Below are 24,525 nucleotides of genomic sequence, written 5' to 3' on the forward strand. Positions count from 1 at the left end.
ATTATGTATATATGAGATTTATGTTTGCTGCACAAATTTAAATTTTGTTTCAGTTTCCGCAAAATCTTCTAAGCGGCGCCAACTCACGGTAGCGATAGGTGATTTCAAGCGCGTCAGTCGTTTCTATCGGCGCGCTATCATCTGCTTTATTATAAAAATTCTTTCTATAATTCGTATTTCAACTACAAAAAAGTAATGCAAAATAATACGGAACTTTTTTTATTTATTTCATTAATCAGTTCCATCTCACGAGCGCTGGGGCTACCACCGTGAGACATCCTGTATATTTAAAACAAAATTGCGTGCTGTGTACGACTCCGCGTTAGAAGTGTTTCCATGGTGACGGAGGCAAACAAAGCGAAAATCGAACAAGCCGACAATGGAATAATGGATCAGTGTTTCTCCGACTTCAAGCTCTGATGTCCGATTCCGTTTGCTATCGGTCTCGAATCGCCTTCAGTTAAACAGTATGGAATTTGCGTAGCCATGAAAATTGATATACATTTATTTTTTGCACGTGATAAAATTCCAGGTGATAATTTTTCATTAAAGTAATAGATTATATTTGCGTGCGTCATGCGTTTGTATGCAAAACGCGCGCGTGTGCGCGAATGTATGCATGTGCAAATGTGTGCGGACCAATTTGGCGAGCCGTCATTATCATAAGTGTCAAGTTGTAGCATGCTAAAAGGGTCTCGTCAGCGAAGGAACAACAAGAATAAAATATGGATAATATTACTTTTGATAAGACGAAGAATGGAACTGCATCCTTGGCTGCCAATACGCTTAAAGTACCATCGTGGCTACTAGAAATGACCGAGTAATATAGTATTTTTTTATGACTTTGTTTATGACTTTTTACTTTGTTTTCTTTCTTTTTTTTTTTAAGTGTGAGATTATGACATGGGATAGTATCGATTATTTTTACTATTTTTATTCTTTGTTTTATTAGTGACATAGAAAGGATTGATGTAAGTAACGATGCCAAATTGCTGGGAATGGAAACGTTTTTCGTCAAAGATCAGCAGTCTTTCAATAACATTCCTTTCCAAACGGAAGATGATGAGACGTAAGATTTATATGTATTCTTTAATGTCATTAAAGTGCTTTCAAGAGTATCCAGATATATACAACGGTGTGTAGTAGTAATTTAACATTTTTGTTTTATTTTATTTATAGAAATAATGAACCTAGCGCAAGCTTGAGTGATCTTTACATCAACGGTAATATTAAATTACAAACGTCCGCAAGTAAATCACTGCCAAACACACCGAAAAGTGAACAGGTACAAGTTAAACAAAGAAAGATGCGCGTTTGCTCTGCCGTAATAAATGCAAAACATCGCACAAAAGACGATTTTCACGAATTGGATGCGTATCTGGAAAGGAAACGAATGGAAAAGCGCGACGTGCTTCAAAACTTGGCAGCCACGGAAAGCTCTAGTGACGGTAATCGCAATCGATGTGCCAAGTTTTGCATTTTTTTTTCTACATTCTCGCAGATACGTACAAATTAAAAATTATTTGTTATACATGATTTTTAGATAAACTTTACGAAAACTTTATTATTCCTGAACTACCGTCCGGAGACTCGTTGGTCATCGATATTCTGTCGACCTGGGGCGACAAACATTACGTAGGTCTCAACGGCATAGAAATTTTTTCAAATACTGGAGAACCAGCCAGAATAAAAGAAATACGTGCGCACACCACAGGCGTTAATCAATTCCCGAGCAGCGACCATAACGCCGATACTGTAAATAATTTGATTAACGGAATTAATCGGACGAGAGACGATGCGAATTTATGGCTGACACCTTTTACAAACGGTGACCATCATTACGTTTGCATGATATTTGAATTTGCGATTACTATTGCAATGATAAGGATATGGGTAAGGCTCTTTACTTATTTTACAATTGCCATAAAATAATCTATAGACGTAAGAAGTTGGTTTGTGCGTAAAAAAAATGATACACTTCCTTTATTAATCTAAATTTCTTTTTCTCTTTCAGAATTACAATAAATCCAGAATCCATTCTTTTCGAGGAGCCAAAGATATTATTATTAAGTTGAACGACGTTATAATTTTTTGCGGTGAGATCGCCAAAGCTTCGGGAGATGATATGGGCAGTCTCGGTTCTTTTGGAGATGTAAGAAAGAATTTTTTTTCACCAAATAAGTTGAAAAATTAGGAATTAGTTATAGAAATTATATTGTATTATAGAAACGTTAACAGCACAATTAATTGAACCATTTAATATAATATTGATTGTGATACTCCTGTAGTGCATACATAGTATTTTGAATTGACTTTTTCTTTTTACGTATAGTAACAATAATAATTTTTTATTACGTGAATTTTACACACAAAAATAATTTTAATGCACAAAAATATTGGCTGGTGTAGACTATATTATTTACAACGGACGAAAGTATTCTGGAATTGATCTCGAAACACGATAATACGTTCATAGAATTCAGTAATGAGATACCAGATTTCAAAGAGAAAGAAATAATTCGCCCGATAACAGCAACGATAATCAATGTAAGCGAGTACGAACATATTCGTTTAATAATTCATAATGCATAATCACGCGCAACAACAGACAGGTATATACATACAAGATTGGTATGATAATTGTTTTAGAGCACCTCGGCAAGAAACAAAAGTAATGATGTCATCGAAAATTCTCCCAGCTTATACAATAGTAGTAAAGTTCACGATACCACTCTTACTGCTTTGCCATGCAGAGAAATTCAGTTAATTATTATTTCAAACTGGGGCTTGCAGCATTTAGTTGGTAAAGTAAATTAAGTATAATCTACATATTTGAATGTTAGAACACATGATTTGACATCGACATAGACGTCAGTTTTTACCTTTGGCTTCGTAGGTCTAACTGGTATAGAATTGATTGGAAATCAAGGTGAAACAGTCCCGTTAATAAACGCCAATTTGCATTGTAATGTACCCAACACGCATCTAACGAGACTGATCGATGGGCATAATGTTACAACCGAGATGGATTACATGTGGTTGGCGGATGTTGCATTAGATAAAAAAATTGCGATAACTATTACTTTTGATGCGGAGGTATATTTAACGGGAATGCGGATTTGGAATTACAACGCATCCTTGGAGTTGTCTTATTGCGGAGTAAGATATATGCACGTTGGGAAAATTATAGTTGCAATTAAACGAGAGACGTATTTCCTTTGCACAGGTAAAACAGTTATTAATTAAATTAGACGGTAAGCAGTTACATGACGAGAATCTCGATAGCTTCCTATTAAGACGCGCGCCGGGATCTTGCCATTATGATTTCGGCCAAGATATTAGTTTCCTTATTCCACCAATTCAAGAGCATGTTTTGGATCGTACAACCGATTCAATTGGGATCGAAGGTATGTGGAGGCGGGCACGATACAAGTATACACAGATCAAGCATGTCCGTGTGTCATATGCGACTTTTAGAATTCGAGCCTCTGGATTCGAATTACGAACCCCCGTCGATGCCACGAGGATTCGTGTATCAAATAATAATTTTTTCTACATGGGGAGACTCTTACTACGTCGGTCTCAACGGGATACAGCTGTACGACAATTATGGAAACGAGATTAAATTAACTACAGATAGTATGTTTAATTTATCGACTTGATTTTACACATTTTCTACTTTAAAGATAAAACTAAAAAGACGGAAAATAGAATAAAGATTTTTAATTATAATTTGCATTTATAAATTGCTTTGACATTTCTTGCCAATTCTGATTAACACTTAACAATTTTTACTTCAGATGTAGCTGCATTTCCCGAAAGCGTTAACATAATAGAAGGAATAGACAACGACATTCGCACTCCGGACAAACTAGTCGATGGAACAAATGATACTTTAGACGGACGGCACGCCTGGTTAGCTCCCATACTCCTGGGACAGGTAAGTGAAAATAAACCGTGTAAAGATAACGATTAATTATTTGTCACTTATTAATATATCTGATACATTTCTTAGACAAATCGCGTGTACTTAATATTTTATCATCCCATTACGGTATCAATGATCAAAATCTGGAATTATGGAAAGACTCCACAAAGAAGAGTTAAAGAATTTGCGGTAAAACAATCTTACTTATTCACTTATATCAATATAAATATATATTTGAGCCAGTCTTCAATTTACCACCTGTACTAAAATCTTTTTTTTATAGATACTAGTGGATGACTTGCTAGTTTATAATGGAACATTGGATAAACACAAACCATACGGATTAGTAACGTTTGTAAAGGAAAGCGAGAATCTGGTGACTCGGTAAGTTAAAAGAACATTAAGTTGACAAAATATATAAAAGATTTAATTATAATTGCGTACCTGTGCATGTATAAAATGTCGAAGTACATTTCATTATTTTAGCTCTGAGCAAGAAGGTAATTTGTTAAACTTGCGAAGAAATACCTCGGGTACTAATTCATTGCCAGATCCATCCCTTCGCCCACATACATCTTTACAATTTAAATAATTATAATGACGGACGCGTGCTAAAAATTGTACATATATTTTTATACTTTCATCGCGACTTTTTCATCTCAGTGTTTCGTTTAAATAATTAATAATTATAGTAGCGTACATATGTATAATAATACTCATATATTGCCTTACATATCTGTAATAATCATTCTATACGAAATGTCAGAAATACAAATGCTGTTCGTCCTAAACTTTATAAAAAAATAATAAAAATAATTGCGATATAAATATATAAAGATTGCCTCGACTAAACTGTATAAATGAGACATGTGCATATTATATATCGTGTCTCACTACATTTTTTTTTTTTTTTGTTACATGAGCTGGTTTCGTATATGTATAATAATACAAAAGAAGAAGAAAGTAAAACTTTAAATTATTTTTCTCGTGCTTTCGAGTAAATAATGAATGACATGTTCAATTGAGAGATATTACACTCGTGGTCTTTTTGTTTCCGTCGATGCAGGAGTATCTACTTGGTCCGTGGTTTCTTCTCGAGGTCCAGTACGTTTCCTCGCCTTTGGTGACGATTGTTTTAAACATTCCATATCATTAAAAACAACTTGTGCGCCACCACCACTCGTTGGCAGTATGTCACCCTGTTTAAAAAAAAAAAAAAAAAAAAAAAAAAGTCGAATTATCGTATACAAAAATTTTACTATTACTAGAACAAACCATGAGCACGCTTCGCGTGCGCTATTTTTCAAAAGATCCCAAATACGAATTAAATTAAATCTCAATTAAATTAAATTAAATCAAATAATTGCCAACTTGACAGCCGACACATTAAGTCTCGTTTGGAACGAAGCGAGCCAAACGAAAGAACCAATCAACGTTGGTTTTAAACGGTAACAATTTATTTCTTAAAAAATCACGCAGTAACATTGAACAGATAACATTTACTCTCGCTTGACACGAAGCAATCCAAGCGAAAAAAACTAATCGGCGTCACGGAAAAGCGGTAACAATAAACATTTAATTAATAAAAATTAATAAAAACACGTAACACCAATTTTTTTAATAGGAGAAAAAAAAATGGGATCTATGTCAATAAAATTCTTTAAATGTATGAGTTGTTAAACCTTGTATAATTTTGTTTCAAGTTCTCCGTCCGTATCGTGCTCCTGCGCGACAAGACAATATCTAGACGCGCCATCCGTAATTTCTTTCGGAGAAGTAAGTTGCGTTACGCTTCGCCGTTTTTGCATCAACGGTTGCAGTACGGTCCCGATCGGCACGAGAGTCTGAGGTCTGTGATCGATCCATCTATCGGCACTTTGCGATCGTCTATACCTCGGGTTTGAAACGGGTACTTTATCCTACATGTAAAAATGTTTTTATATATATGTTTATTTGGTGATATATTTAAGATAACTTAAAATTATTTTTTCATAATTGGATAAAACGAGTAACCTTTCGTGACATTCTAATATCTCTCTCTGGGCTGACCACTCTTAATGGTGTCTCTGAAATTTGGTCTTTCGCCGAGAGTATTACAGGATTAAGGCCATTGTCGTTAATTAAAATTTGTTTCACCAATTGTATCTTGTTTTCTTTCTCTTTCATTTGGTTCTGTACATAAATAACATATTCTTATCTTAAAAAAGCCAATTATTAATTATTAAATGTATAGCAGTTTTCTTTAACGTAGAAGAAGCAAGAATCGAGCCAAAATGTTCGCAATAAAACGTTCAAAAATAACAAAAATTAAAAATGCGCAAGGTGTTTAAAGTCAGGGCACCGCTATCCTTGATACACTGACGAGCGCTTCGTACGCGTTATGTAGTATCTAGTAATTATTAAAAGTGACATTAAATTATAATAATATGTACGAAAATTAATATGTACAAAATCAAGTACGATTACCTGCAAATGTTCACGCTGTTGACGTAGTTTTATTTCTAACTCTCTATTCATTTTATCTGTCTCAACTTGTATTTTTGTATTATATCTCTGCTTCACTCTTTGCTTATCTATTAAACGTTGATTTAATGCCAAGTCCCGATTTCTCACCTATATACAAACGTCAAACATATTATTTAAATTAACATATAAGCAAATGAACATTACATACTTTTAAAATGCACGTATCCCATACCTCTTGTTGTAAACTTCGCACCATATCATTAGAACTATTTAATTTGCGTAAAAGGTTATTGATTTGTGTTTCCGTTTTGCAGAGATGTCCTTCTAATGCGGATATCTTTTTTTTCTGTTGTGCGTTTAAAGCTTTCAACGACGCTGCTTCAAGTTTTAAATTTACATTTTCTTGTTCTACTCCCATTAATATCCATCTAAAATCCTCTTCTATAAGTGGAAAAAAGTGCATATCGCGTTATCATTATTTTGTTGAATAAAATTTTGTTAAAATTAAATAGCTCACGTTTCTTTTGCAAATCTGCGCGAAGTATGTTACGCTTGTTAATACGCTGTTCCAAGAATTGCATTAGAGATTGTATTATTTGATCGTCATCCGAAGTGATAGATTCCCATTGAGGAAACGGTCCGCTCAAACTAAAATATGTTAAAAAATATTAATTAAAATTTATTAATTATTAAAATTAAAATCTTGAAAAATAAACAAAAAGTAAGAAAAATTTAAATTGTCGAAACTGTTAAAGTCTGTTGCAATACCTGTATACTAGGCCTAAATCAACGTTCAACTCAGCAGCTTCCGGTCGGCCCTCTCTTTCTAGTTTGCTTCTTGCTTCCTTGAATATCTGAAAATGTAATAATAAAACACATTCGTGTATGCGAGCCTACGAGTGCGTATACTTTAAAATTGTCAAATATTATTCGAGTTACAGCTGTTACCTTATTCGCTTGCCTTCTGCCAGGAGTGAAACCGAGATCCAGTTTTACAGGGTTAGATCTTGCAATTTGCACTTCTTGAGTCATTTCCGCAAATTTCATCACTTGCTACAATTATTGTAGAAATTAATGATAATTTTACATTTATTTCTAGACAATAAACACGTACATATTAAATCGTACAACTTACAATCGTTTCGTCATAATCATCTGCTCTTGGATTTACACAAACTATCATTCTGACTTGTCCTTCTCCATCAAAATAGTTTTTGAATAAATGGGTAAGCTTGTAATCTCGATAAGGAACCATTTTGTTTGAACCCTGATTTTGATTTTCTCTTAAAATTTCCAAACATGATCGTAGATTCATCAGAGAATTATTAATGTTTCCTATAATTATATTGGTCTTAAGCAATATTTAAACATATTTATAATTTTTTTTAATAAAGATATCCATCTCTCTTAAGGCAAATAAAAAGATTTAAAACAAACCGTGCAAGTAACATCTTACCTGCTTCTCGTAAACGTTGACCGGTGTTTTTGGTGCGATTTGTTCGCTCACTACCTGCTAAATCCACTAAAGACAATTGACTTACGCATACAACTCGTTTATCTTGTATTACATGTTCACCCTCACTATCCAAAGGTGCCTAATACATGAGAAAAGTTTTTGTTAAAATAATTCTGCCATAATAAGAGACAAAACATATGTATATATTACTTGTACAAGTCTGATGGTGAAAACACTATGGGATCTACTTGATTCTGCATTCAATGCTGTGTGGGCAACGCGTCTTTTTCGTTGTCCATTCTGAAATAACTCAAAGGCTTCCTCTGCACTTTTTACTTCAACTTCTGTGACAGCATGTACATACATATTTTTATTACCATCTTCTCTAAGAATTTTAATTTGTGGTGGCCTGTAACAAGTAAAAATTAAAAGACAAAGTTATTAAGTACCTTAAGTAGACATTTTATTGCATATGAGAGAAAGTAACTCACTTATTTCTGATATCATCATCATCCAACAAGTCATATACATTATTGTTGTATATCTCAATGTATGTAACAAACACAGCATATGCATTATCTGGTTCAACCACCACACTTTGGGATTCATTATGTTCATGAGTAACTGTTGGATTACTATCTCCATCACTTTCTACCTTACGACTGTTTGTAACAGAGATTATTTAATATTATCATAATTACACTCTAATATATATTGCCTAAATTAACAAAAAAAATTTCTAGACATGTCAGAAGGAACTTACTGTTTAGCAGGTCTTGGAGTTTTTTGCAATAAACCTGCATGAAGTTCATGTTGCCTATCCAGCATAGCATCAGCCTCACTTTGCACATCAAAGCCATTTAACTTGTCAGGTTTAAAGACAAAGTTTTTTGTTTGATAATTAGCAATAGTGTTAAAAATTACATCTAAGCATCTAGGCATGATACCAGCATTTCGCGATTCTCCTGTCATAGTATATGTCTTTCCACTGCCTGTCACCCCATATGTAAATAGAAGACCATTTCTTCCATAAATCAGATTTTCAACCAAGGGAAGAGCCACTGTTTTAAAGATCTCTTTTTGAGTCACATCAGGTGTAAATACATGACTGAACGTTGTTTGTATCTCTTTGGTAGTTGTACTACGAAAATTGGCAGCTGATTCCGGTGGCGTTATTACTACTGTTGTGTCAGATGTGACTCTCATGCATGATACATCTACTTGAGATTGCACAGGTCTCAAACGACAATAAACCTGCACAGGATCTTTGGATATCATATTCGAACCCTTGGGCCGACCAGTTGCTTTACGAGCCGGAGTCTTGGAACGTCTGAAAGATTTACGTCTCGGTTCATCTCGGGTTTTTTAATATTTGCATGCGTATTATAAAATATTTCAGAAACGAGAAGCAGTCGGCGACTCCTGTACTTTTATATTATATTATATAATACTTACGCGGACTTCATTATCAATGAAGTTTGACGCTTTTCGCGCCTTCAATTCAGTAAAAATAGAGCACCAGATTCCTCAACGAGAAGTATTACAATGGAAAATTTTACAAAGTGACACACGTAAACTGTGAACACGTGAAAAGATCGTTACGTTGTCTTTCAAATTGAAGTTTAGTGAGACCGGAGAGCGTTCAGTATATAGTGCTGCCAACATCACGAATTATGCACCATGCACAAATAATTGGAGGCCATTTATAAAGCCTGAATAAATTAACCAATTGTATTAGATTATTCTCTTGGAATTTTTATACAATTGGTCACATTTTTTAAGGTTTAAACTTACTACATTAATCGCTCGAGGAGTTCTTGCATCTAATTGGTACGTTCTTTCAGATCTAAATATACCGCCATTTATACAGCGAGGAGCCTTTTCACATACGACATCTGGGGTTTGTATTCTAGAAATAGACCCCCATTACCGTTTCCAGCAATTTGTTTTGTTAGGATAAATATTTTAAATATTACAAAACCAGTGTCTCTATAATGGAAAACAGAAAAACAATCTCAAAGCCAAAAGTCAGATTTTGTGAGTTTTCCGATGCGCGAGAGGAGATTGCCGACCATAAGAAAAGACACGAACGAGGTGTTAGTGTACAGACGAAAATTTCAAATATTAAGGAAAACGTATCTGTTAACAACCCTAGAGTCGTAGATTCTGTAACATTTGCAAGTATTTCTGATAAAGACGTATCTCAAGGTACATCATTTTATGATAAGGAACAAATAACAGCAAAAGGAAGTACTGCAACGATTCAGCGTAATGTAAGTGAAATTCAGAACACAGAGAAAAGCTGTGTCATGTCGCAACCTAACGATAGTCCACAAAATAACGTTTTGAAAAATCACACATTTCGTTTGCAGCAAAAAGGGAAAGAAAATAAGGATATGAAAAGAGTTATGTTTAAGAAAAATATGAATGAGACAAAAGTGGAAAAGTCTAAACACTTACAATCAGTTACCAGTAAAAATTTTAAACTTTCTATGAGTGACAATTGCATGGAAAAAGTAAATGCTACAAAATCAACATTTAAAGGATCAAAAATGACAAAGTCTCAATCTGCACCAAACATAAAAAGAATAAGGAATTCAATGACCCAAGGGAGAGTTTTTTATACAAAACCCATAGCCCTTACGCGTGTTAAGTCACATCACAATGTTGTGAAAAATAAAGTATCTCCAGTTAAGAAAATTGTCTTACACAATGTATCAGGTCCAAAAATTAAAACTTTTGTGGAATCTAAATTTTTCTGTAAGGATCAGAATGATGCAAGAATGAATGATGTAAATGAAAGACATACTCTTGTACCAGATATGACTCTAGATTTGGCCCAGCCAGACTACAACTCAATCACTTGTACTATTAACAAGCTGGAAAGACTTAAACAACAGAAAATTGTAACAGATATTAGTTGTTTACCACCTACAATAAAAAATTGCCTGACTGGAAAGGTAAGTATTTATACAAGTTGAATATATTTGTGTATTTTATTTATTTATTTAAAAGAATTATTTTGCCACAGATTTCCACAGCACTTGATTTTCCATTGGATGAGGTAATTTACAAAAACTTGGTAGATTTGAACATAGATGAAAGACAATTGCCATCTGCCATTACACGAAGCAAGGATCCAGAGCCAAGGGAAAAAGACATTGTGCCAAAACTTTCTGACTTTTTTATACCTGAAGATACTAAGGATATTTGTGAGGCTGTGTATGTTAAATCTCGACCATCAAAAATTAGTGATAATTGGAATGCTTTTAAAATTAGTGATAAAATACTTGAGTGGAAATATAGTATAGATGATATAGGTTAACATATCTTCCTTTCAATATGTACACCTTACACAAACATATATATATATAAATACAGAGAGAGTTGACTGATAAACATGCATTAAATTTTAAATAATTATGCTGTGAGAGAGTGTTAACAAAAAATCAATTTAATTGAATATAATTGTCTAATGGAAATGTAAAGTATACAGATGGAATTTCCTTGATATGTATATTTATTTCAACATAATTCAACATAAAATAAATTATTATAAACGTAATTAATCTAATTTAATGTAAATATGGAATATTGCATATTTTATATGATGAAAATTGTTTTTGGTATGATTTGTCTTTCATTCCTGAAATGATACTTTTATAGATTTGTCTTCAGGTTCAAATTCTAATGGCACTGACACAGAACTGCAATAGTATCTCTTTTTTAAATATACAAATAGATTGTATAAATTATAATACAGGCATGTGCCAACCAGTATCATTCCAATTACAACTCCAGCTATGATAAGCCTATTGAAAAAATTATATTGCAACATTTTTTAATACATCTAAGGTATATTTTTCTAATTTTAAATATATTATAAGTCATATATTTACACAGTGATCCATATGTCATAGTCTTTGTAGCTGCAGCATACATTTTCAGCGCAACAATACTCTGATGACTCACACAAGCCCCATACACAGTAATGTGCCGCGATCTGAAAAGATGTATAGGCACAAATACACAAGATGGAATAGACAAATTAGAGAACTCACAAATTAAGGTCCATTGACATGTAATGATCTGACTGAATAAATTGACAGGTAATTAACATTGAATTACTGGAGTCATACTGTCAAAAGTGTAAGAAATGTTTAATGTTACATCACATTAAGATATAAAAAGGAATTATAATCGAGGAAGTGGAAATGATATAAAACACATAGATATACCGGTGAAATTTCAAAGGTCCAAATAAATATAAGCAAAAATATATTGCTTGACAGATACTCCATTGTGTACAACAATTTCACATTCAGTCCTCGCAGCTTTCACCTAACTCAACCAAGGTAGACAGAAGGTAGACAGAAAAGAAGCAACGAGGCGATTGGTCTGCGCGTGCCATTCCCGAGTGGATTTAGCGTCAAATGATGCCACAGATGGCACCAGTTTCAAACCAGATTCCGAACTCGGATTTACTTCAATAGTTTTTCCGTATTCGAAGCCTGACAGCCAGTCAACATTTTCAGCGATTGGTAAACATGTGAGTCTAAAGTGCGTTTACTTGCGCGGGCGACATTAAATTATTTTTAGTTCGACAGAATTTTGTTCTTGATTATGCAAAATTATGTTCGAAAATGACGACTGGATTTTTGAAGTGAGTCTCTTAATTACACGATAATTTAAAATTTATTTCGTTAGTCAGCTAACTTACGGTGATTCTGATATAGGTATATCGTAATTCTGTGAACGCACAGACCGACAATCTCAATAATTATTTATAAAACGCATATAATACTGATATAATGCTTCGTGTACTATTCTAGGATGCTTTCAACGAGGATAACATTGAGGAGGAAACAAAAGGTACATCCCATTCATCACTATCACCGTCTATCAAACGGCGTAAAGTGGACACTTCGGAACAGTGTAAAGTTTTCCCGTCGTTGCCAACGGATAACGCTTCTGTACGTCAATTAGAGCGGAACGTTTTAGCGAATGTTAAAGATAACAATCTACCTACTGAGACTGAGAAGGACGTGTCTCGGGGAGATATGTTGTTAGGAATTTTCCAGACAAATACTTCTCAAGAAATGTATGACTTTGGGAAAGAGGTAGAAAATGTTCCATCTGAGGCACAAAGAAAGGTAGAATTATTTCAGTCTAAAGTAAATGCAACGTCAAAAGCGTTTCAAAATAAAGAGTTTAAAGAAAATAGTGACAGGTCCATGAGGCAAGTAAAACTTGCAAAAGAAGTAAAATTGGTTAGAATATTTCCAGGGCCAGCTGGTTTGGTGAAAAATGATACAAATATTTCTGCTAAATCTTTGCTAAGCAATGTTGAAGAATTAGAAAAAAGTAATGCAACAGACAAGCGGATAGAGATCAAGTCCCAAAGTGAGAAAAATTTGTCTGAGGAAAAAGCTTGGAAATTTTTGTTGAATGACCTGCCAGAAAATTTCTTACAAAATTATAAAATTTCTGGTATTAAAGATAAAGCAAATGCTAGTTATTGTGATAGTACCAAAGTAAAATTTATGGCAGGTATGTTAGAATACATAGATCACAGTCATGAAGATCCATTTGTTATATTGAAAGATTCAACAGGTAGCATAGAAGGTACCATTCATCGCGACATCCCTTTAACTTATCCTAGTATATTAGAACCAAATGTGGTTATTCTTTTACATGATGTAGGTTTGTTAAAAACTACAACATATGTAGTATCTAATAAGTATCATATTTTAGTGTCTCTAGTAAATTTAGTAGCCATATATACAGATAAAGGCCAGGTTGTAAGTACATCTTTAATGGAAAATATTCTGTCTGATACTCCAAACATTGAATCAAATAAGATTAACAGTTGTGTACCAGTTTCTGAACCGGTTCACATTTCTAAATTGCAAAAAACAGACAAAAGTTGTACTGAATCTTTACAAACTAGTTTTTCCATCTGTTCATCTACTTCCAGGATTAACATTAGTGAACCTGAGTTAATAAATAATCCATCGTTACATTTAACAAATGAAAAATACAAGAACAGTTTCACAGAGGTTTATAAAAATGATAAAAATTGCAAAGTGACAAACAAAACATTTGGACATCTCAATTATTCAACGAATACAGATAATCTGACGTTGAAGCAGGATATTAAACGTAACACCGAAAACTCTAAGGCACTGGTAAATTATTTTACTGGTGATAACGAGGGTAACAAATACGACTCAGACGATGAGATTTTGTCCCAGTTAGATGTAGATAACATCTTCGATAAACTAAAAAAAGACTACTAATGAAAAGCACTAAAGAGAGTCTATTAACATACGATATATAAATGTATTGCGTGAGACTATTTTTGAGATTTAGAGATCACCAATTAGAATTCGTAGTTGCATATTAAAAATTGAATCTTTAAATAGCTTACGCTGTGTGTGTTATATACGATCAATGTTTAAAACTAAAATTTAAATCAAATAAATTATTAAAATAAAATACGTTACACAATGTATACGCGCACAATAAACGTTTTATATTAGAGTTATTTCAGATAAAGTGTTGCTAGCAAGCTTATATTTACGATTGTACCTGTTGCTTGGCTTTATAAAACATTATCTAAAGTCATGTCATAAAGTTTATTTAAGTTTCGACGACAGAGTAGAACCAATATCGATGCTCGATTGCTCGCGAGAGGCGACGACTTTAATTACTGTGTATGTACATACAATGAATTGCGCATATGTTCCAACGTTTAAGTTAATGCGGTATGTAAAAACGAGCGTGTGTATATGTATAACGTTGTGAAACGTACGAGCGATTACCGAAAAACGCTGTGACACAAAGCTGCAGTATGGGGCGCGTGGTATCGCTTAACGTTCCACGTGGATAATTGGCATGATATGACTGTGACGTGCAATCTGTTACATACCTATCTCTGTTGCACTCCGGCAAGGCTACATGTTAATGCTTACCTGCACTCAGAAACGATAGGCATTGTAATCGGCATTAAAGCCATTGAGCGCGCATGTGAGAATGTGCTCACATATGCATATACATTATACGTATACATACATATAAATAAAAGTTAAATAGATCTTATCTTCTATCAGTTTTAATGTGGCCGAATCAACTGATTGTCACACGAGAGAACATTATATATGTATGTATACATATACGTGTACGCCTTGCGCTTTAATCTCTTATATCTATCGTAGTCGTTTTATAACTCGGACAAATTATGATTCATAATGCTCTTTGTAAGATTATCGGATGGTGCATTTCAAGGTTGACTCAACGTGAATACGCGTATCGATATGTAACATTAACGTTGACTTTCTCTCTCGTTTCTTTCTTATTTCTTCTGGTTTTTATTTTTTAGCATAATATTGAAGTTGTTGGCAAATTTTTAGAAATACAAGTTGTCAGTAAAGCCGATAAACTTGTTAGAATGTACGAATTAGGTAGGTTTAACGTAATCGTTGTTGGCGGTCTTACCATAAGCATTAAGCGGTAATCGTAGATAGCATATTCATTGTTTATTTTTTTATTTTTTTTTTTTTTTACTCAGACAAAGGTGTTAAATGAGGCAATGAGGCACTTAAATATCGAACTCTGCAGAGAGAAAGAATGCCAGGGGATTACGAGTGTCAACCGTAAAATGGGATAAGAGATCACGGCACGAGATTAGGCCGTACAAAATGATAACAAACTTTCGTTCAGTTATCCCAGAATTATCTCGCACAATTCCACGTACGTTTTATTATCTATTTTTAATTTATATATTCCTTTTTTCTTTTTTTTTTTTTTTTTTCTATTTCGCAATACGCATACATCAATGTCAATATTGAGGTTTTACTGTCGCGCTCTTTGATATTCGACGAAATAACTACGAGTAGCTAAGCTTTTATGCTTGCCTCGTGTTTTTTTTTCTTGTTTTTTTTTTTTTTTATTTTATTTTTAGCAATTAATTAGTGTGTGGGGAGTGCAATGTATAAAAGAAATCTACAAAGAGAAATTTAAGAGAAACAGAAAGTCAAAATAATATAAATTTGTCGGCGTCTATACTGTACAAATTGTGATGAAAAATTACATAAATTTGTATACTTAATTTGGTCAATGTAGAAACTATAAAATTGATATTATCTCAAGTTTCTCTTGAGCGTAGAATAAAATTAATTTCGCGAATAAGAAACGTTCCTCCGCGGGCCGCGAAAGGCGGACGGAATAGCTGCAATAATTTCTTACGTAAATACACTTGGGAATGTAATTGTCAATACTCGTCGGGCGTACATTCCTCGTTCTTGTTTCTGTTCCGAACAAAAAGAACGTCTGCGCTCGGTCTTTTTCAGTTTCGGTTGGGTCGCGAATCCCAGCGTGCTCCGCGTGCCGTCGCGGCATCGCGAGATAAAGGCATTCCCATTGTAACGTGTTGCGCAAATCTGTAATATCTGTAAATAAATGGAAATGAGCGAGGGGGAGAAGAAGTGCCGGGTGAGTAGTCAGTCACCTTATCCGGGAGCGAAGCTGGGGTCGAGCGGGAACGTGCCGAGGTAACGTGCCGTGCGACGGTGCAGCACGAAGGCATATGTTATACAATTCAGTTCATTAATAAGTCTCCGTACTCCGGGACTTGAGCAACGCGGCACGTCGCGCAGAGCAGAGAAACGGAAAGCCGCGTAAACGGCGGGGGCCATTAGAGTCGGAGCCTCTCTCGTTCTCTGGTCACGCTCGGCGCGGAGCCCGGCGCGGCCTCGTAAATCCTTAGTGATCGGCGGCACCGAGAGCTATCCAACCGACGAGTCCAAGGAATTCGGTCGTCCGCGTTCGCGACCTTGTGCGCCGTCAACGATAACGAGAGACGCGTCCGTCGTTTCCGGTCTTCAAGCTCTCTCTTTTTTTTTCTTTTTTTTTTCTTTTTTCCATTCGTCGATCGCACGGGATTGTAAACAACTTTGACGTCGGACGAACCGCTATCCGGGATATAAGTCTCGTCCTACGCCCTCGCGCACAGGCCGGGAAGAAGGAGCGGAGGGACGCTGCGCCTTCTGCAGAGCTGTGGATCTCAGGCTCGCGCGACACGCGGTGGATTTTGTTTTTCTTTTCGAAAAATTTCCTCACGTTCCGCACAAAGGTGTTCTCCACCGAGAGTTCATTCGAATCGACGGGCGGACGTGCGAAGAGACGAAGCTCACAAATGCGCAAGCGTATCTCGGCTCATCACGCAACGCGCGCGCAAAATTACCCGCTCCGGCGCTCCTGCTGTCATCGACGATTTGCAAAAAGGCAAAGTTAAAGGAAACACGACGGGAATCCGCTGAAAACGGCATCGCGCACGTAAGTATATCACGTTTGCGTAGTCATTTTCATTGTCGCGTATGTTTAATCGTCATTATCGCCGGAATGTAAAATATATAACCTCTTTCCTTCGTAGACACGCACGAGTTGAACGTTTATAACGTACATACATGTAGGCATACCTAGGATCGCATATATATGTCTAGGTCGGATCCCGTATAAGATTCATATAAAGAAGAGGTCTCAATAACGAATCCGACGGTTTCGATACTCCCGTAGAGCAAGAGGAAGATTTTTAGAAGATGTTGAGAAGATCGTACTGGGTCACATTTCATCCCTGGCCTCGCTAACGGAAAATTCATACATCAATGATCAAATCACTGATATCTACGGAGAGAAAGTTTGATTAATTCGCGTAGAAGGAGTCGTATAATTTTTTTTCTCTCTTTTTTTTTACATTAGTTTTACTCACTCGAAACGTTCACGTGAATTGAATACAGTCGTGTGACGCGCACACTAGCTCTGTTACCCATGTACCAACAATTTAATAGCGATCAATTTCCTGCAACGATATATACTGTAAAACGCGTAACGGTTAGGCGACTAAAGAAATCTATGTGTGCGCGTTACTCCCCAGCAAACACAGATTATTGTAGCAACGTTGTAGCGTTGCAACATTACAACGGTGCTGTAATTAATATCCTGTGCTTGCCGGATCGAGTGTTAAAAACGAGAGGGGAAAAAAGAAAAAAAACGGAGCCGAGCGCACGAAAATATTTATAACGTCTTATCACGTATCGTGGCGAGCCGAGCTATTGTAAAAATCGAGCTGGAACGTAATTGCGCGATTATGTTTTGCAGAAGGACAGATTAAAAGTAGAGATAAATTGACGCAATCTAGAAATAAAACGTAATTTTGCGTCCACGTTTTCTCTTTCTGTGAATAAAACACGTCTATTTACGTTGCTCACATAATTCTTAAATCACAATCTGCGAAATGATTTATCTACCTACGATGAGATGGATGATAGCGATTTTATAAGAAAGAAATGTTTCCACTCATATAATGTAATAGATATATTACCAGAACTGTTTCTGTTACGCAACATTGAACGATGAAGCGTTTGCGCGTGATTTAACGTATGTGAATCAAATCTGGGTATATGTTAAGTAATCTTTAAATAAGTAACTTTGGATTTCGCAGGCGACACCACATCGGCAACGACAAGAAAAAGAAAAGAAGGAAAAAAAAAATATTGAGCGATAGACTGTAGAACCGTATTAAGAAGCTGTCGAAATTACGGGACAAATTTTTAATTTAAACAAGATTCGTTATGGTCGATGCTAATGGTAAGCATGAACAATAGAATGAGAGATATTAAGTAATTGATGGATTTCTTTTTAATTTTTTTTTGCGCGCAAGATGTACATGAATCATTACCGTAAATAATTGTTTCTTTTTGTACTCCACGTAATCGGTAAAATAATATTTTACTTGCGATTATTATCATTAACGATATTTATTTTTTTTTTAGGGGTGAACGAAAAGTCGGATGTTTTGCAGCAGAAAATTCATGCTGGTCAAAATGAACATTTGGTACCATTATTTTTCTTTTTGTCTTTTTTCTTATACACTTTAGATCTATAATACTATCTTGTTTCTTTATTTTATTATTCACATGCACAATTACATTATAATATTGTAGCTTATTCACGGATTTGAGAAAAGTTCGGTGAGGACTACTCTAACGTACGCGTCATACATATTGTCTGTTGGACTAATTCGGCTATTGTTTCATTGGTATCCTCGACTGCATTTACATGCAACTCACCGAGAATGTGCCTTAAATCGCGCAACGAAAATACTCGCGATAGTAAGTTTTTCTTTGCTTTTTTATTGTAATAATTATACATATATAAAATAATACTATTAATTTTTTTATATATAACGTAGGATGACTATCAAGGATATGAGTCATACTTTGTACAAGATGTTTGGAAAATTTCTACTACAGATGCATGGTGAGTTTTTTTGTCTGGGATCATTATATGCATACATATGTGTATGTAAGTTCAAAATGATGAAAGAAAAACATATTTTTAGCGCAAAAAGCTTGTCGAGGACTTTGGGTGTTGTTGACCAAGAGCTTTTAAAGAAAATTAAGAATAAAAGATTAAAAATTAATTTAGAAAACGGGACATGTCACCAGGTTTGTGAATACAAAGCATTCTGGTGTAAAAAGAAATGTTATATTTGGGATACTACAAAAAACACATTCTCGAGACTTGTAGGACTCGATAATGGTACAACGTGTGCCGAACTTCATCTCTCGTGTAGCGGCTTGTCTAAGGAAGAACAATTACTCAGGTAAAATTTTCAACTATATACTATATACGTTACTCGAGCTGTACAGGTTGGTACGAATCGTTGGAAATAATTTTTCTGTAATTAAAATACGCTCTATTGTTACACAGGCGCATCGTCTACGGAAATAATGACATTGCCGTTCCGCTTCAGAGTATTGGCGTGTTACTACTGTTAGAAGTTTTAAATCCGTTCTATATTTTTCAAGTATTTACCTTGTGCATATGGTTTGCGGAGGGCTATATATATTATACTGTCGCTATAGTGTTAATGTCACTGTTTGGTATAACTAGCACTATACTCCAAACGCGTAAGGTAGGTAAAAAAAGAGAGAAAGAAGAAATTGTTTCATCGTAACAAAATGAGTTTTATTACTGGTTATTTTTAGAACCAAATAAATCTACGTCGTACCGTCGCATCATCAGAAAAAGTACGTGTACTACGCGATACCGGTATTTTCGAGAATATCTCTAGTAAAGATTTGGTACCCGGTGATATTATAGAATTACCAAAGCATCAAGCGACTCTAGTATGCGACGCAGTTCTATTAACTGGACAATGTATATTAAACGAATCCATGTTAACAGGTAAATATGTACCTTACAAATACCTACCTACGCAAAGTTTACAAAGCATTTTTCACTAAAGCTGTTTTAATATCTCTTTCTCTCTATTTATATATATGTACATATATATTTTATTTTAAATTTTAGGCGAATCTATTCCCGTTTCGAAAACATCCTTGCCATTGCACCATACATTATATGACGCTAAAGAATATACATATCACACTTTGTACAGCGGTACCACTGTAATTCAAACCAAGTACGACAAAACATACTTGTACACTTTTACTTTTGATAATAGATACGAACCGCTAATAATTACGAGAATGGTATGTACAACTAATCCGATTATTTTTGCAGATATCATGGCGATCAACCGGTTCTTGCGAGAGTAATCAGAACTGGTTTTTTGACTAATCGAGGTGTTTTGATTGCTGCTATTTTATATCCCCCTCCTGCGGATTTCAAGTTTGATAAAGATTCATATAAATTTATTGGCATTTTAGCACTTATCGCAATTTGTGGCGTTATATATACTATAATAACTAAGGTAATCTCTAAGACTTTCAAACACAAATGCTTATGTAAGCTATTATACTTGTTTAATTGTACCAATTATCTGTTTAATTAAATCGTTATATATACACATATATAACTAATTTAATCAAAATTTGATTTAAAAATATCAACGTTTTATTTAAAGAAATAACACTAATGTGATAAATCTTTCAGGTCTCAAGAGGAATTTTAGCTGGCGATATAGCGATCAAAGCATTAGATATTATTACAATAGTTATACCGCCGGCATTACCAGCGGCTATGACCGTAGGAAAGTTATACGCTCAAGCGAGACTGAAGCGTGCACAAATCTACTGTGTTAATAACAGAGTTATTAATGTTTCTGGAAGTATCAACTGCGTATGCTTCGATAAGGTAAGAAAAAGAAAGATAGAAAAGTAAAGATTAAAGAGAAATTAATGTCGCAGCTTCGTGGTTATTGGACCACAAAGAGCACAATCGACATCGTAACCCTAATTTTTCTTTCTTATCTGTAACATTATGCTATAGACAGGGACATTGACCGAGGATGGTTTGGACATGTGGGGCGTTGTGGCGTGTACAAACGGTTCTCTTTCCGAGACAGAAACAAATATACCGAAACTCAAAGATCATCCTCTTTTTGAGGGGATGTTAGTTTGTCATAGTTTAACGCTTATCGATGGAAAACTTTGTGGAGATCCTTTGGACGTAAAGGTAAGATATATTCTCTCCCGCCTTATTACTGTGTACGTAACGACACGTGTTATAAATATCGTTATGCGTTTTAGATGTTTGAGAGTACCAAGTGGATATTGAAAGATTTGGATTGCACGCATGCAAATAGATATGACTCGACGACAGCACCGATTGTCGCGAGACCACCGGAAAACTCAGAAAATACGGACCAAGTCCCGGAAATTGGTATAATACAGCAGTATCAGTTTTCGAGTTCTTTACAACGAATGTCTGTGATTGTACGTGCATCAGGATCGGATGATTTCAAAGCTTATACGAAAGGCTCTCCCGAAATAATAATCAATCTGAGCAAAGCGGAAACTGTTCCGAAGAACATTTCATTCGTTTTGGAACAATTTACGAGACAAGGATTTCGCGTAATAGCGATGGGACGTAAAGCGACAGTTTTTAAAAATAGCACAGAGGTAATCTCTCGATATATCTCGATTTGTACATATATTTATACAATTGTTAATTTTTTTTTTTTTGCTTGTGCAAACGTCCTCATGATCGCGTTATATAATTTAAATATTTCATCAACGACGCATTGTCTTTTAAAAATTGTAGATATTTTTTGTAGATATCGAAATTATCTCGAGAAACGGTTGAACGAGACTTGGAATTCTTGGGACTGGTCATTCTAGAAAATAGATTAAAGCGACCAACGGCACCAATAATTACAGAACTAAGGGAAGCCAATATACGGGTGATGATGATTACAGGTTTGATCAAACAATACCCTACGCGCTATCTCTTAACGTGATATATCGCAACGATAGTTTCTCGATTTTTGTCTTTCAGGAGATAATATTCAAACTGCGGTAAGCGTCGCGAGAGAATGTGGAATAATTTCGATTGAAGAACACATCGTAGACGTGACGGTGATCTCGAATGAGGAAAAGCCTCGTCCAGAAATTATCTTTAACATTCATTCTCAATCTTCAAAATTGGTAAGCTTGTCCTAGAAATTGAGAATTTTAAACGCAACGATTATTTGCCTGGTAAATCTCAATACCATAAGTGACGATTTTTCTAACGTTTTTTTAGAACTTGCAAGATAAAAAACATACAGTGTTATCAAAGACGATCACAGATATTGAAAGTGGTGTAGGCAATTGCAACTACCGATTTGCTTTGACGGGCCAAACGTGGCAGGCGATGCAAGAATATTATCCCGATCTTATAGACCACGTTTGCGTACGTGGTGCTGTATTCGCCAGAATGAACAGTGATCAAAAACAACAATTGGTCATGGAACTAATGCGACTCGGTTATTACGTAGGTATGTACACATATATTTTGAGAGCGCCGAAAAAGCGCCGGTAAAATTCACATACGTAATAAACGTTCCAAGCGAATGTTATTCGATATCGTGACGATACAATGTGAAAACAATCGCGTATCGATGTTTAGCCATGTGCGGAGATGGTGCTAACGATTGCGGAGCGTTAAGGGCCGCACATATCGGTGTATCACTCTCGAAAGCGGAATCTAGGTGAGAAATACACGTACTACTAATAATATGTTGTGCTAATTCTTAATTTTAATGTTTCATCGCGTCAATTGATGATGGTTTTATCAATAATTTTCTTTTCTTCTGTGTAGCGTGGCCAGTCCTTTCACTTCAAAAATACCCGACATAAGCTGCGTGCCGAAAGTAATACGGGAAGGACGCGCCGCTTTAGTTACGTCATTTGGAATTTTTAAGTTTATGATCGCATATTCTCTTACGGAATTTTTATCCGTCATAATACTCTACTCCATTGACTCGAATTTGACAGATTTACAATTTTTGTTTATCGACATCTGTTTAATCCTCAACTTTGCTTTTTTCTTTGGCAAGACTCGCGCGTGCAAAGACAAGCTATCCAAGACAACACCGACGACGAGTCTATTGAGCTTCACTTCGCTTTTCTCTCTAGCAGCGCACATGCTCGTAATGATTGTCTTTCAAGTAACAGCATATCACGTCGTTCGACAATTTTCCTGGTTTACCCCGTTTGTTCCGACTAGCAATACCAGCTACAAATGTTATGAAAACTATTCGGTCTACTGCATCTCCATATTTCAGTACATCACAATGGGGATTATATTTTCACGCGGGAAACCTTATAGGCGTGCAATCTACACGAACGGCGCGTTTATGTTTTCCATTTTTCTGTTAACGGCCGTATGCGTGTACATTACAATTTATCCCGCGGAATGGGTAAAGAACGCGCTAGAATTGATTCTACCACCAGACTTCGACTGGAGATTTGGTATCCTAGCGCTCGCTTTGTGCAACTTTCTCATTTGTCTCTTGATCGAGAGCGTTATAATAGAACGCGTCATTGAAGGTACCTTGAAGAGAAAACTGTACAAGCCGGAAAAATCCAAGAAGCGATATTTGAAGATAGAATACGAATTGAACAATTATGGAAATTGGCCGATATTCAAGAAACAACTGCCAATATTATCTATTTTGCAAAAGAAAGATAATTCGCAGAATGCCGCGGATATCACATGTAACAGCTATCGGTCATATACCGTGATCGGTGATCGATCAGCGAATGATTTTACTACCAGCCATCAACCGAGCAAGCTGCTGAATAACAGCCGGACTAATCGAGAGAAGGGATTCGAAAACTTTGCTTTTGCAAATGATCAAGTATAAAGTAATGTTAACGTTCATTTACTCCGGCTGCGTATATAAATCTCCTAACTCGTGTTATACATATAAATAAAAATTTACGGGAGCACGATAAACTAATTATTTAATAACAAATTTCTAAATGTACAAAGTATAATAATATAAAAATGATAATTCCTTTTAATAAGGTTTAACGTGTGTTCGTTTTCTAATTTCTCGATTATCTTAATTGCATCAATTATAGGAAATTAAAAAAAAAAAAAAAGAAATGTAGCAATAGAATTGAGATAAGTGAGGGAATATAAATGGAATAGAGAAAGATTTATATAAGTTTTTTAAAACATTGTTATTAATTTTCTACACAATAGATTCACATCTCCAAACATAGTTTTATACATTTACGCTCTGTACCTACGTGATACATGAAGATCTTATTTCGCACACCCACATACAATATTTTTCCCATCATGGCATAAAAATGTTATTTGCAGTTTTTGCAAATATATCACAAATTAGGCTTTTATTATAGCGAACGCGTAACAA

The 24,525-nt window shown here is 35.1% G+C and overlaps 6 protein-coding genes and 1 long non-coding RNA gene across 10 annotated transcripts; 4 read left to right on the forward strand and 3 right to left on the reverse strand.

The window, feature by feature from the left end:
* The first annotated feature begins 39 nt into the window (after positions 1–39).
* On the forward strand, positions 40–4,756 carry LOC139103744 (katanin-interacting protein-like). Of its 2 annotated transcripts, XM_070658720.1 has the most exons (14): positions 40–820; positions 953–1,069; positions 1,180–1,448; positions 1,544–1,893; positions 2,015–2,152; positions 2,410–2,547; positions 2,650–2,803; positions 2,897–3,159; positions 3,227–3,407; positions 3,478–3,639; positions 3,801–3,940; positions 4,016–4,117; positions 4,212–4,312; positions 4,415–4,756. In XM_070658720.1, exons 1-14 carry the CDS (start codon positions 726–728, stop codon positions 4,518–4,520), a joined length of 2,316 nt encoding a protein of 771 aa, XP_070514821.1. In that variant the 5' UTR covers positions 40–725; the 3' UTR covers positions 4,521–4,756. The 2 variants fall into 2 exon arrangements, with proteins under 2 accessions (XP_070514821.1, XP_070514822.1); XM_070658721.1 differs by lacking the exon at positions 3,478–3,639.
* On the reverse strand, positions 4,334–9,448 carry LOC139103743 (kinesin-like protein KIF23). Its single transcript, XM_070658719.1, has 14 exons — positions 9,306–9,448; positions 8,614–9,180; positions 8,342–8,512; positions 8,061–8,259; positions 7,851–7,989; positions 7,530–7,729; positions 7,343–7,447; positions 7,163–7,248; positions 6,912–7,042; positions 6,627–6,835; positions 6,395–6,541; positions 5,942–6,100; positions 5,611–5,847; positions 4,334–5,127 (listed from the first exon to the last, which is right to left on the reverse strand). The coding sequence occupies exons 1-14, from the start codon at positions 9,314–9,316 to the stop codon at positions 4,960–4,962; spliced, it is 2,529 nt and encodes an 842-aa protein (XP_070514820.1). The 5' UTR covers positions 9,317–9,448; the 3' UTR covers positions 4,334–4,959.
* A 130-nt stretch (positions 9,449–9,578) lies between these two features.
* LOC139103752 (uncharacterized) lies at positions 9,579–11,415 on the forward strand. 2 transcript variants are annotated; one of them, XM_070658737.1, is made up of 3 exons: positions 9,579–10,123; positions 10,223–10,810; positions 10,882–11,415. In XM_070658737.1, the coding sequence occupies exons 1-3, from the start codon at positions 9,845–9,847 to the stop codon at positions 11,173–11,175; spliced, it is 1,161 nt and encodes a 386-aa protein (XP_070514838.1). In that variant the 5' UTR covers positions 9,579–9,844; the 3' UTR covers positions 11,176–11,415. The 2 variants fall into 2 exon arrangements, with proteins under 2 accessions (XP_070514838.1, XP_070514837.1); XM_070658736.1 differs by having other exon boundaries at positions 9,579–10,810.
* Positions 10,833–12,239, reverse strand: LOC139103768 (uncharacterized). The gene is made up of 3 exons (XM_070658766.1): positions 12,089–12,239; positions 11,750–11,853; positions 10,833–11,662 (listed from the first exon to the last, which is right to left on the reverse strand). The coding sequence occupies exons 1-3, from the start codon at positions 12,149–12,151 to the stop codon at positions 11,491–11,493; spliced, it is 339 nt and encodes a 112-aa protein (XP_070514867.1). The 5' UTR covers positions 12,152–12,239; the 3' UTR covers positions 10,833–11,490.
* A 146-nt stretch (positions 12,240–12,385) lies between these two features.
* LOC139103749 (uncharacterized) lies at positions 12,386–15,414 on the forward strand. Its single transcript, XM_070658728.1, has 2 exons — positions 12,386–12,513; positions 12,683–15,414. Exons 1-2 carry the CDS (start codon positions 12,484–12,486, stop codon positions 14,147–14,149), a joined length of 1,497 nt encoding a protein of 498 aa, XP_070514829.1. The 5' UTR covers positions 12,386–12,483; the 3' UTR covers positions 14,150–15,414.
* A 358-nt stretch (positions 15,415–15,772) lies between these two features.
* On the reverse strand, positions 15,773–16,744 carry LOC139103772 (uncharacterized). Its single transcript, XR_011545949.1, has 2 exons — positions 16,360–16,744; positions 15,773–16,300 (listed from the first exon to the last, which is right to left on the reverse strand). It is a non-coding gene; the product is annotated as an uncharacterized lncRNA (long non-coding RNA).
* A 1-nt stretch (position 16,745) lies between these two features.
* Positions 16,746–24,251, forward strand: LOC139103737 (polyamine-transporting ATPase 13A3). Of its 2 annotated transcripts, XM_070658712.1 has the most exons (19): positions 16,746–17,186; positions 17,284–18,287; positions 18,352–18,497; positions 18,683–18,744; positions 18,854–19,021; positions 19,102–19,169; positions 19,252–19,515; positions 19,623–19,827; positions 19,901–20,099; positions 20,226–20,337; positions 20,439–20,628; positions 20,811–21,011; positions 21,147–21,332; positions 21,407–21,778; positions 21,934–22,075; positions 22,155–22,303; positions 22,401–22,635; positions 22,767–22,848; positions 22,959–24,251. In XM_070658712.1, the coding sequence occupies exons 3-19, from the start codon at positions 18,482–18,484 to the stop codon at positions 24,004–24,006; spliced, it is 3,699 nt and encodes a 1,232-aa protein (XP_070514813.1). In that variant the 5' UTR covers positions 16,746–17,186; positions 17,284–18,287; positions 18,352–18,481; the 3' UTR covers positions 24,007–24,251. The 2 variants fall into 2 exon arrangements, with proteins under 2 accessions (XP_070514813.1, XP_070514812.1); XM_070658711.1 differs by lacking the exon at positions 17,284–18,287.
* Positions 24,252–24,525: the final 274 nt, after the last annotated feature.

Source organism: Cardiocondyla obscurior, linkage group LG06 (assembly GCF_019399895.1).
Source record: "Cardiocondyla obscurior isolate alpha-2009 linkage group LG06, Cobs3.1, whole genome shotgun sequence".
Lineage (NCBI taxonomy): Eukaryota > Metazoa > Arthropoda > Insecta > Hymenoptera > Formicidae > Cardiocondyla > Cardiocondyla obscurior.